This window comes from Cynoglossus semilaevis, chromosome 4, assembly GCF_000523025.1.
Source record: "Cynoglossus semilaevis isolate Cse_v1.0 chromosome 4, Cse_v1.0, whole genome shotgun sequence".
Taxonomy (NCBI): Eukaryota; Metazoa; Chordata; class Actinopteri; order Pleuronectiformes; family Cynoglossidae; genus Cynoglossus; species Cynoglossus semilaevis.
Genome location: NC_024310.1, coordinates 9,866,342 through 9,878,533, shown reverse-complemented (window position 1 = coordinate 9,878,533; position 12,192 = coordinate 9,866,342). Strand labels below are relative to the sequence as shown.

At 37.2% G+C, this 12,192-nt stretch overlaps 3 protein-coding genes across 3 annotated transcripts; all 3 read left to right on the top strand.

Annotated features, from left to right (window-relative positions):
• Positions 1-33: 33 nt before the first annotated feature.
• LOC103378007 (olfactory receptor 52B2-like) lies at positions 34-1,938 on the top strand. The gene has a single exon (XM_008309039.2). The coding sequence runs from the start codon at positions 260-262 to the stop codon at positions 1,193-1,195; it is 936 nt and encodes a 311-aa protein (XP_008307261.1). The 5' UTR covers positions 34-259; the 3' UTR covers positions 1,196-1,938.
• A 5,432-nt stretch (positions 1,939-7,370) lies between these two features.
• LOC103378008 (olfactory receptor 2AT4-like) lies at positions 7,371-8,638 on the top strand. Its single transcript, XM_008309040.3, is given in 2 exon segments — positions 7,371-8,496; positions 8,498-8,638. Coding segments are annotated over 2 exon segments (978 nt in total). The 5' UTR covers positions 7,371-7,659.
• A 1,168-nt stretch (positions 8,639-9,806) lies between these two features.
• LOC103378009 (olfactory receptor 51E1-like) lies at positions 9,807-12,022 on the top strand. The gene is given in 2 exon segments (XM_017031870.2): positions 9,807-10,536; positions 10,748-12,022. Coding segments are annotated over 2 exon segments (1,608 nt in total). The 5' UTR covers positions 9,807-9,973; the 3' UTR covers positions 11,793-12,022.
• Positions 12,023-12,192: the final 170 nt, after the last annotated feature.

Sequence of the window (12,192 nt, the reverse complement as noted above, 5' to 3'; positions counted from 1 at the left end):
AGGTCTACATAACAACAGCCAAAGGTCTGTGTCTCTGCTGGTGTGTGTCCGCATCCGCAGGAGGAGGTAACGACTAACAGTAACATTCACAGCAGTGATGAGTGATGTACAGATTTGAACTGTAAACATCAGGGGGGGAAATGCTTCATTTAACAACAGTTTATGTGATTTTGACATTTGTTCTTGTTTAGTCTCGTGACCATGAAAACTCATCTTTTTTGTCGACCTGGTCCTTGTGTCTCTCCCCCAGCGTCCCAAGATGGACCACTTGTACAACGTCTCCTCTTATGTGGAGGTTCAATTCGACTTCATGCCAGAGAACGTGGCCGTGGTCTTCCTGTTCGCCGCTCTCAGCTACATGGTCATACTGTTCTGTAACCTCACTCTGATCATCACCATTGTGCTGAACAAATCTCTGCACCAGCCCATGCACCTGCTGCTGCTCAACCTGCCCATCAACGACCTCATTGGTTCCTCGGCCCTTTTCCCACAGATGCTGAGAGAAATCCTGGCCAACAGCAGGATGATAGAGTTCCCCGCCTGTGTCACCCAGGCTTTCTTCATCCACATTTACGCAGCGGGGGCCACAGTTATTCTCACTGCTATGGCCTATGATAGATACATAGCCATTTGCCATCCCCTAAAGTACAACACCGTCATGACCCCTGCTTACATCATGAGAACAGTCACGGCCGTGTGGCTGTCCAGTTTGATCCTAATAGGCGTACTCTTCATCCTGCTCCTGCGCTTACCTCGCTGTCGTTCGAGGATCACACAGGTCTACTGTGACAATCCCTCTCTGCTGTCGCTGGTCTGTGCCAGCACGGCCGTCAACAACATCTACGGACTCCTCATCAGTGCCGTTTCACAAACAATCGCCATTGGGATGATCCTGTACACGTATCTTTGGATCCTCGTCACCTGCTTCAGGTCCAAACGTTCAGACACCAAAGCCAAAGCCATGCAGACCTGCGCCACTCACCTGATCGTATTCCTCATGCTGGAGTGTCTGGGCCTTTTCACCATCATATCGTACAGAATAAGGGACATTTCACCTCAGCTGAGGAAATTGTTCGGTTTGTCCACGTTAATTTTTCCACCAACTCTGAACCCAATCATCTATGGACTGAAAACCAAAGAAATCAGGGAGAAACTGCTGCAGTTTGTGAGGAGAAAAGTTCTGCCGTGTAAATAGTTTTAGTCTGAGCCAATGAGCAGAGAGCTTTTATAAATATATGGATAAATGTGTAGTAGGTGTGTGGGTAATAGAACAACATGTACATGTTTACAGTTATATTGTGACGCTGTAAGTATGAAAACGATCATTGACATCACTTCCTGCTCATAAATCAACTCAGGTTGAGGCTTATTATCTGCACTGCAGTCAAACTTACCAACGCAGTATATCAACGAGTACTGTTGCCTTACTTTAACATCACTGTATCTGTTGTTGCAACACTGAACTTCTACTGAAGCCTGTCCACCAGAAACTGTTCACTTACTGTTTTTAACTGCAGGTGTGAAACAATAAAACAAAAAGTTGTGAGAATGTAAGTACCAAATATGGAAACATCACTGCAAAAAGCAGAGAAACAACCTCTAAGAAATATGTTAGAAATATGTAAGTATTGAAACACACATGTTGTGTCCCTTTCTTTTGGAAACTGTTCAAGGTTTGAAGGATGAATGAAAAATAATAATAAAACCAATAAAAAACTGTTGTGATTCCGGTTTTACAATGATTAAATAAAATAAAAATAAAGGTCTGTAATGATAGTTTTAAGCATAGTGAAATTTATTCAAAACGAAATTAAGCCCACCAGAGAGCACTAAAGGCACACAGTAAACGGTCTGGTCATTTGTTCTTCTTCCTGTCCTGTATTTTATTTTATTTTAACAAGAAGATAGATAGATGTTGAATTTAAACAAATGCTTATATCCTGGTGTATATTGGAAAATATATTAAACCCTGTGGCCAAATGATGACATTAATCTTTTGTTATGGTAATAATTTGGGATTTCTAATTTCTAATAAACAAAACCTTTATAAAAAATACTCCTTAATCATTTATTTTGCACTTTTCTCCAATCCAGTCGTTCCTGCCTCACTCCCCTGTACCTTATGGAGAACACTGTGGTCTAAAAGACTGGTTGAAATAATGATCACAGGTGACATTAATTATTGAATTGTTTGTTTTTTGGTTTCAGTAATTGTCAAAAAATAAGTTCTGCACCTGAATATAAAGTGGAATGTTGTAATAATAACAGAGGCTATTTAATGCAGCCTTTATTCTCCACCCATAAAAATAATAAAAAAATAAAATAATAATAATAATAATAATAATAATAATAATAATGTTATTATTATTATTAATATAAATATTTTTAATTGTGTCCCTTAAAAAACACAAACCATATCATATATCTTATTCATCATAATGTTTTGTTCCAATTCATTAAAAAATAGTCATGTCAATGGTTTATTTTCTTTTGACAATTAATCCTAAATAGATTCAAAAAGGATTCAAAACAATCAATATTCAAAATAGAATAGTGAATTCTAAAATTCACAAACGACATAAAAATACAAATAGATCTGATTGTATGTAGTAAAAGAGTTTTAGTCTAGACAGTTGTGCTGAAGTATTAGTACTACCCAAAGGCTGCTCACAAACATGTACTCGCTGTTAAAAACCAGACAGGAAAAGAAAGACAACGACTGGGAAACTGTGCTACTCCAAAAACCTTTGTTTGATATTTGTAGTTTTCCATTGTCTATACATTGTATATTACTGAGGTTGTTTGTACATTTAGTTTGGTGTAGACATCTGTATAACTGCTGAGCTCTGGATCAATGCAGATACATTTACTACTATTTGTTTCCTTAATGAAAAAAAAACTGAATCAATAAAAGTGAAATGTTTTATATTTTGTATAAACTCAATCAAATATTTCTGCAGAAGTTTCTTTACTTTGTTTTCAGTGATGGGCGTGAGAGGATGTCATCATTCTCCTGTGTCATATTTTCCAAAAACATCACGATAATGTTTCTGTCTTCGGCTCTGCTCATTAGCTTAATGACTTCTTTGTTTGTGAGGTGTTGTCAGGAAAGACGTGGCGTCTCCTCAGGAGTGTGTAATGAACCCCCCAGGGTTCAGGTGACACAGTAAACAGTGTGTTTGTTTTGAAGCATTTGCAGCAGTGACACACTTGTCAAACTGAGAAACAGACGAGAAAGAGTGAACTGTCGCGAAAATACTTTGAAGAACGTGCCTGCTCCAATACTTTACTTGGTCTTACACTAGTATCTAGAATATTACTAATAATATAGAATATTACTAATGATAGTAATACTCTCTGCTAGGCCTCAGCAAATCATTTTAATAAATTATTTTTATTGATTTTTTTTATTGTCACAACTTTTACTTTGGAGGTAATGAATACTACTGGATGTACTACCACTGTGTTCTCTGCAGTATTAATATTTATATATAATATTTTAACTTCCCTGTTACAGTCCTTCTACGTTGCATGTAAGTCAAACTCCAAAAGATCATAAAATAATTTGTGTGTTTCTTTTTTGGAGTTTTTTTACTTTAGGACAGTGATCACAAACTGCTGGCCCGCGGGCTGAATCTGGCCCAGCCAAACGGTCTGCCACTGGACTCACATAGCAAGTAATGAAGTAAAAGGACGTAAACAACAAATAATAAACTTAGACAAATAAAGTCAAGAAAAATTCTGGCCCGCCGACAAATAAGTTTGAATTACAATCAGAAATATTTTATTGATCGCTGTGATAAAATTATTTTGCATCGCAATCGACTCCTGATGGAAACTAGAGAGTTTCCTAAAAAAGACAAAACAATAGAAACCCCCATAAAAATGTAGGTTGACCCTCAGGTTACTATTTGGTGAATTGTCTCCTCACATGGGCCTATCCCATATTTTGCAAGTAAACAAATATTTTATTGGTCGTTTTCTTTTCTTTTCTTTTCTTTCTTTCTTTCTTTTTTTTTTTGCAATATTTATCGACGCAATGGTTAATTTAAATATTCACTTTTGTCACGCTGGTTGAGTTAGTATGTGCTTTTTCTTTCTATGTCTGACTGCTATTTTCCTTGTGCTCCACCAGATGTCGTCCTTGATATTTAACGCCATTTAAAGTAAAAATAAAGTAAATCTTCCAGGCAACATATTGAATGTTTGTAAGCATAAAAATCCTGATATACTTTTTAATATAATAATATATAATATTGTAACATAATTCATCAATGCCCCATGAAACATTTCCATCCAAGTATTTACACACAAAAATCCCTGTGTTATTAATCTTATATTAAATAAAAAAAGAAAAAATATTTAAAGGGAAAATAAATCGTAAAGTTGAATCACAAGTATTTTACTTTTTATATTTTCGTCATATTTTCGTAATGTACATTCCGACGACAACATGCATAACAAATATGATCCAGCAGGTGAAAGCAGAGAGTTGTCATTTGAATGCTATGTTCTAGCATTATGTGCAGATGTAATTATACTACATGGTTGAAGAAATTAGGTAATTCATCAAAACAAATATTCTTAGTTTTCAATATAACTGTTGCTGTGTGACTGAAATGATAAATACATGAATGGATACTACTCTTCATTTAATTTCATTTGAAAAATTAAGTCTTATAGATAAGAAGTAGTGTATGTTTTCATTTAGGTCCTGTTTTGAAAAGTGGACTGTGCTAACAGTTCACTCTGTCATTTTTCCTGACCTTTGGCCCTGCTGCGCTGCAAATCCTTGACCATGGCTTGGCTTGGATCGATATTCCATTTTCACATAATCATCCTCTATGCAGACGACAGTGATCTGTGTTCAGAACTGAGTTTCCTGGCTCTGGTGGAACTGAACATTATTTAGTTATGAGTAAATTATGTTGAACCAGAACTATAAATTCATAAAATAAAAATAGAAAAGTGTCTTTTATCTGCCTGTTCAGCACGAACAATAGCTGAATAAAAAAGGAGCTCTATGCTCAATGTAAAATAAAAAAGTATACTGTACTCAAAAATTGAAAAATATCGCATTCCCCAGTTTGAACATGTAGCTAATATTCAGGGTGGTTTCTACAGTACCAGTGTTTCCTCTCAGTGATATACGGTGAAATCAAAATGGGGTTGTGATCGACCCTCTGACCTGAAGTTTGACACCACTGATTTAAACATTAAAATGTATTATGTAAATATCTGATAACGTAAACATACTATTCTTGTCCATAGGAAAACAGTCAATGTCCTGAACAGAGACATGCGTCCTGTAATTGCTAATAGAAAGACTATTTAATTAACCAGGTTAATGGCTCATAAATCCCAAATGGATAAATAACTGTATTCTGACACAACACAATACCCCAGAGGAATGAGTGTGACGTCCCCAGAGTTTAATACTGGCTTCTCAGCCCAGAGCAGGAGCTCCACACCAGGGTGATGAACCAGGAGACCTCCAAGAACTGATGGTTATTAATTAGAATTGATACAAAGTGTGGTGACAGCAAACTGATCTGTTTTTTACTGCTTTAATATTTAGTCATTTTTAGTGTCCAAAATAATAAACTTTGATCTAAAGGATAATCTAGAGAAAGGACAACGTAAAAGTTTTTGAGGTGTAGTAGTAAAAAGTATTGATACTAGAACAAAATATGAAGATAAGAAATATATATATATACATATATATATTCCTATAACTAATAGGAAAGAAGATAACGTATCTTATTTATCTAATATATTATACAATTTATTTCTTATAAATGTATATATATATAAAATGAAGTAAAAATATATACGTAGATATATTTATTATATATATTATATATTATTATATTATATTATATATTTATTAATTTTAGGATGAATAATGGATTAGTTTAGATATTATTAAGTTTATTTATTTATTTATTTAAATTAAATTAATCTCTTAACGACCTTCATGTCAGTTTCTTGAATTAACGCCTTAACCCAACGAACAGGAGTTGTCGCTTGACCGCTGCTTTATTTGTAGTAGTGAATCCTTACCTCATCCTTCAACTCTACTACTTCGTACACTTCCTTTACTTTAGTTGATCCAACTGTACTCTCATCACAACACAACTTCCAGTGTGTACAACAGACAACTGACCTGCAGCAAAGTTCTAACAGTCAAACAGGTCAGAAACTTCTACATCAACAACAACGTGTTTTTTTCCACTGCGTCACTGCAATACAGTTGAGATGAGTATTCACCGAGGAGCTGTGACGTGCACAGTCGTACCTTAATCACACACCTGGGACCACCATCGGCAGGAGACTCAATCCAGCGTCCTCCTGGAACTGGTTTGTTTTAGTGGATGATTCAAACTCAAACAAACATGTCACTCTGTACGAGTGCACAGTGAACAACAGCAAAAAGTTTGAGGAGGTTTTGGTATCACACTGTAATGTTGGCAAAAAGGTAATATCGGACATCCCTGTAAGGAGTGGGTCGGTGAGTTAAAGAGGTTTTTAGAAGTTGAACTAACAGAACTAACAGTTTAACTAACAGTAACAGTAACTGTAAGTACTTGGTCGACAAGTTCAGGTACTTAGTACACAGCAGAACAACAGAATCACACACCAAAACCAACAGAGCAGTTCTCTGAGATCGTCTGTCACTAACATCAGGGGTGCCTGAAGGCCTCATACAATTCAACATCATTTTGTTCCTTCCTTCCTTCCTTCCTCTAGAGCAGTGGTTCTCAAACTGTGGTTCATGTACCAGCAGTGGTACGTGAGCGCTCTCTAGTGGTTTTTTAATTAATAACCATCAGTTCTTGGAGGTCTCCTGGTTCATCACCCTGGTGTGGAGCTCCTGCTCTGGGCTGAGAAGCCAGTATTAAACTCTGGGGACGTCACACTCATTCCTCTGGGGTATTGTGTTGTGTCAGAATACAGTTATTTATCCATTTGGGATTTATGAGCCATTAACCTGGTTAATTAAATAGTCTTTCTATTAGCAATTACAGGACACATGTCTCTGTTCAGGACATTGACTGTTTTCCTATGGACAAGAATAGTATGTTTACATTGAGAAAAAAACACAAAAGCACATTAAAAAATAAACTATATAAATAAATAATTTGGAATTGTTTTTATATATGTCCAAATATATATATTTAGAATTGAAAAGTTTTTTTTTAATCCTATATTTTTTGGGAGAACGTTGTGAGTAGCCTGATAATATATTTATTTTGATATATATTACCTCTGTGTATTGATAGTAAAAACCGTTACTATAAAAAACTATGTTACACAGTGATGTTGATTGACACTAATCCACTGAGGATTTAATAAAGGGATGGGTTATATTCCAGCATCAGCAGACTCATGGACTCAGACGTTTTAAATCGGTGAACATGGCTGTGATAATGTGAAGACGTGTTGTTGTACTGTATATGTGAGACTGGTTTTGTTCATCATTTTAGATTTATGTTACAACTGCAGCAGCAACAGTTTTACGGTTTGAACAGCACAGGTTAAGACAAAATATTAGAAGCTATTGTGCAAAATACAAAATGTAGGTGAAATGATTTGGTGTGAAGTATTTCCTTCCTTAACCTCCTGACTGTGTTTAAAGAATTTCTGTTTGGTTCCATCATGGCGGAGGGAAACCACAGCTCCACAGTGACTGAATTCTTCCTAACAGGTTTCCCTGGACTTCATCTGGAGTACTACGGTCTCGTCTCCTTTGTTCTCTTCCTGGTCTATTCTTTAACGTTAATCGGCAATGCAACGTCATTTTTCTTGTTCTTGAGCGACCGTCGCCTCCACAAGCCCATGTATTATATCATTCTGAACCTCAGTGCGTGTGACATTCTCTTTAGCACCACCACTTTGCCCAAGATCATCAGTAAGTACTGGTTTCACTCAGGAACCATTTCCTTTGACGGCTGCTTTGTTCAGATGTTCTTTGTTCACTACCTGGGGTCGGTGAACTCCTTTATACTTTTCCTCATGGCCTTGGATCGGTACCTGGCCATCTGCCATCCGCTCCGACATCCTCACTTCTTCAAACCCTCCACTGTTCTCATCCTCAGTGTTACTGCCTGGACTCTGGCCACCCTCAGTGCACTGTTGATGGTTATCAGAGCATACCCTCTCCCTTACTGTGCGTCAAATGTAATCAATCACTGCTACTGTGATCATGTTGGTATAACCCTGCTGGCGTGCACTGACAGGACACCGTATGCCGTCCCTGCGTTCATCGCTGCCATGATTGTGCTTCTCGGACCTTTGGCCTTCATCGTCTTCTCATACATCTCCATAATCACAGCTGTGCTGAAAATCGCAGACTTACAGGGTCGCCTGAAAACTCTGTCCACCTGCAGCGCCCAGCTGATCATCATCTCTCTCTACTACCTACCCAGATGTTTTGTTTATTTAGCAAATGTCTCTGGTATCCAATTCAGCCCAGATTTGCGAATAGTGATTAATAATGTTGTACAGCCTCTCCCCCCCGATGGTCAATCCACTTATCTATTATTTAAGAGCCAAAGATGTGAGAGAAAGTTTCCACCGGCTGTTGGTCAGAAACTCCATTTCACAAAAGTTTCAAATTTCAGCTGTTACCAACTGAACAAACAGTGGGTCAATGAAAAGTCTGCTCCTTAATATATAATAAAAATACTATATATAATTAAAAAAAACTGACTGACTGTGTGGTTGATCTCCAGTGTTGATCTCCAGTGTATATTTTTGTGTTTATTTATAGCAGAGATACAAACCACTGATCCAGATTGATGAAATATTTTTCTGTGAATGTACTTTTTTATTTTTTTAATAGGCTTGTTGACTATTTCTTGAGAGTATATGTCATAATTTGATTTAATATATATATTTTTTCATTTTAGTTTCATATTTACCTGAACTTAGACTGTTGTTGTTGATACACTCATATGATATGATTCTTGAGTTGACTAATTTTTTCAAAAATTTCAATTTAATTTTATCACAGCGATCAATAAAATATTTCTGATTGTAATTCAAACTTATTTGTCGGCGGGCCAGAATTTTTCTTGACTTTATTTGTCTAAGTTTATTATTTGTTGTTTACGTCCTTTTACTTCCTTACTTGCTATGTGAGTCCAGTGACAGGTCTCCTGGTTCATCACCCTGGTGTGGAGCTCCTGCTCTGGGCTGAGAAGCCAGTATTAAACTCTGGGGACGTCACACTCATTCCTCTGGGGTATTGTGTTGTGTCAGAATACAGTTATTTATCCATTTGGGATTTATGAGCCATTAACCTGGTTAATTAAATAGTCTTTCTATTAGCAATTACAGGACGCATGTCTCTGTTCAGGACATTGACTGTTTTCCTATGGACAAGAATAGTATGTTTACATTGAGAAAAAAACACAAAAGCACATTAAAAAATAAACTATATAAATAAATAATTTGGAATTGTTTTTATATATGTCCAAATATATATATTTAGAATTGAAAAGTTTTTTTTTAATCCTATATTTTTTGGGAGAACGTTGTGAGTAGCCTGATAATATATTTATTTTGATATATATTACCTCTGTGTATTGATAGTAAAAACCGTTACTATAAAAAACTATGTTACACAGTGATGTTGATTGACACTAATCCACTGAGGATTTAATAAAGGGATGAGTTATATTCCAGCATCAGCAGACTCATGGACTCAGACGTTTTAAATCGGTGAACATGGCTGTGATAATGTGAAGACGTGTTGTTGTACTGTATATGTGAGACTGGTTTTGTTCATCATTTTAGATTTATGTTACAACTGCAGCAGCAACAGTTTTACGGTTTGAACAGCACAGGTTAAGACAAAATATTAGAAGCTATTGTGCAAAATACAAAATGTAGGTGAAATGATTTGGTGTGAAGTATTTCCTTCCTTAACCTCCTGACTGTGTTTAAAGAATTTCTGTTTGGTTCCATCATGGCGGAGGGAAACCACAGCTCCACAGTGACTGAATTCTTCCTAACAGGTTTCCCTGGACTTCATCTGGAGTACTACGGTCTCGTCTCCTTTGTTCTCTTCCTGGTCTATTCTTTAACGTTAATCGGCAATGCAACGTCATTTTTCTTGTTCTTGAGCGACCGTCGCCTCCACAAGCCCATGTATTATATCATTCTGAACCTCAGTGCGTGTGACATTCTCTTTAGCACCACCACTTTGCCCAAGATCATCAGTAAGTACTGGTTTCACTCAGGAACCATTTCCTTTGACGGCTGCTTTGTTCAGATGTTCTTTGTTCACTACCTGGGGTCGGTGAACTCCTTTATACTTTTCCTCATGGCCTTGGATCGGTACCTGGCCATCTGCCATCCGCTCCGACATCCTCACTTCTTCAAACCCTCCACTGTTCTCATCCTCAGTGTTACTGCCTGGACTCTGGCCACCCTCAGTGCACTGTTGATGGTTATCAGAGCATACCCTCTCCCTTACTGTGTTCCAACTCACTTCCTGAAACTAAAAAAACAAACAAACTCAAGACTTAAGTTTTGATCCTGTGAGAGTTCTGTGGATCAGACCTCTTATAAAGCTAAGCTGAATGACAGACTTAGTCCAGAGTTCAGGTGGAAAAGCTTCACTGCTCTGTGTTTCCACCTGAAAATTTCATTTTTAAACTCTTTACATGATTATTTTTGATCTACTTTATATCCTGTGTCTTTTTCTACTCTGGTGTTTTTATTGTTGAATGTGTTAAAGTGTGCTTATTCTCTTCTTTTTTTGTAATTCCATGTCTGTTGCATCTTGTTTAATGTCCAACTCTTAGATAATCATGTCTTTTGCCAATGTAACCAGAATGAGGAGCTTCTTCATCCTGGGATTCCCTGGACTTTCTCCTCAGTTCCACGGTCCTGTATCAGCTCTGCTCTTTTTCGTCTACATGTCAATTGCGATAGGGAATATTTTCATTTTAGTCTTTGTGTTAAGTGAGAGGTCTCTCCAGAAGCCAACCTACCTGGTCTTCTGTCACCTGGCACTGAACGATCTAACCTTTGGCACCGTGACTCTTCCAAAGATCATATCTAAATACTGGTTGGACGACAGCGTGGTAACATTTTACGGCTGTTTCACGCAGATGTTTTTTGTCCATTACTTGGGGTCGGTGACGTCCTTCATCCTGTTGGTGATGGCTCTGGACCGGTTTGTTGCCATATGTGTCCCTCTGCGTTACCCTGTCCTCATCACTAACCAGATCATCTCTGTGCTCTGCGGCTTCGCCTGGTTCATACCTCTGCCCCTGATGGTGTTCGTGGTGCTTCACGTTCTGACTTTACCGTTCTGTAAATCAAATGTCATTGCTCAGTGTTACTGTGACCACATCTCCATAACCAGCCAGGCCTGTGGCGAGGAGGTGCGGGTAGTCGCCGTCTCCTCTCTGTGTGTAGCCATGTTTTGTCTGCTCCTTCCATTAGCTTTCATCCTGTTTTCTTACATTTCAATTCTTGTAGTTATTCTAAAAATGACAAACGCCGCCGGCCGCAAAAGAACCCTGTCCACGTGCACGCCACAAATATTCATCACCTGTCTTTTCTACCTTCCCAGGTGCTTTGTCTACGTGTCGAACACTGTGGGATTTTCCTTCAGCCTAGACGTTCGTATTTTACTAATACTGCTGTACAGTCTTCTGCCTGCAGCGGTCAATCCTCTCATATATTGTTTCAAGACACAGGATATCAAGCAGATGTTGCTACGGAGGTGGAGTAAAAGTAGAATTGGAATTGTGGTAAAACTGTCATTTCACTGAAAAGTTTGACAAATGTTTGTTTTTCAGGCTACCAGTCTGATATCATCCAATAAAAACACACATGGATTTTAAAAATAAGTGTACACCAAATGAAAAATATTTTTTCCAAAGCAAAACATATCACTTTTTAATGTGGACACCAAACTGAACTGTCAATCTGATATTATTCCGAGTTCTACAAACTTTAGTTCAGCCTCTTAGTGTCAGTCTTTGGTGTAAAACTAACTGTAAAAGCATCTTTATATGAATTATTGTCTTAATATTTCATTTTTTTTGTGCTTTGCTGTTGTTTAAAGCTTCATCTTTAGTTCCCAGTGAGTAAAACATAAGTTAATATTTGTGTGACTACAAATGTGCTTGATTTTTTTTTTAACTTGAAACTTTTCATTAAAATATAATT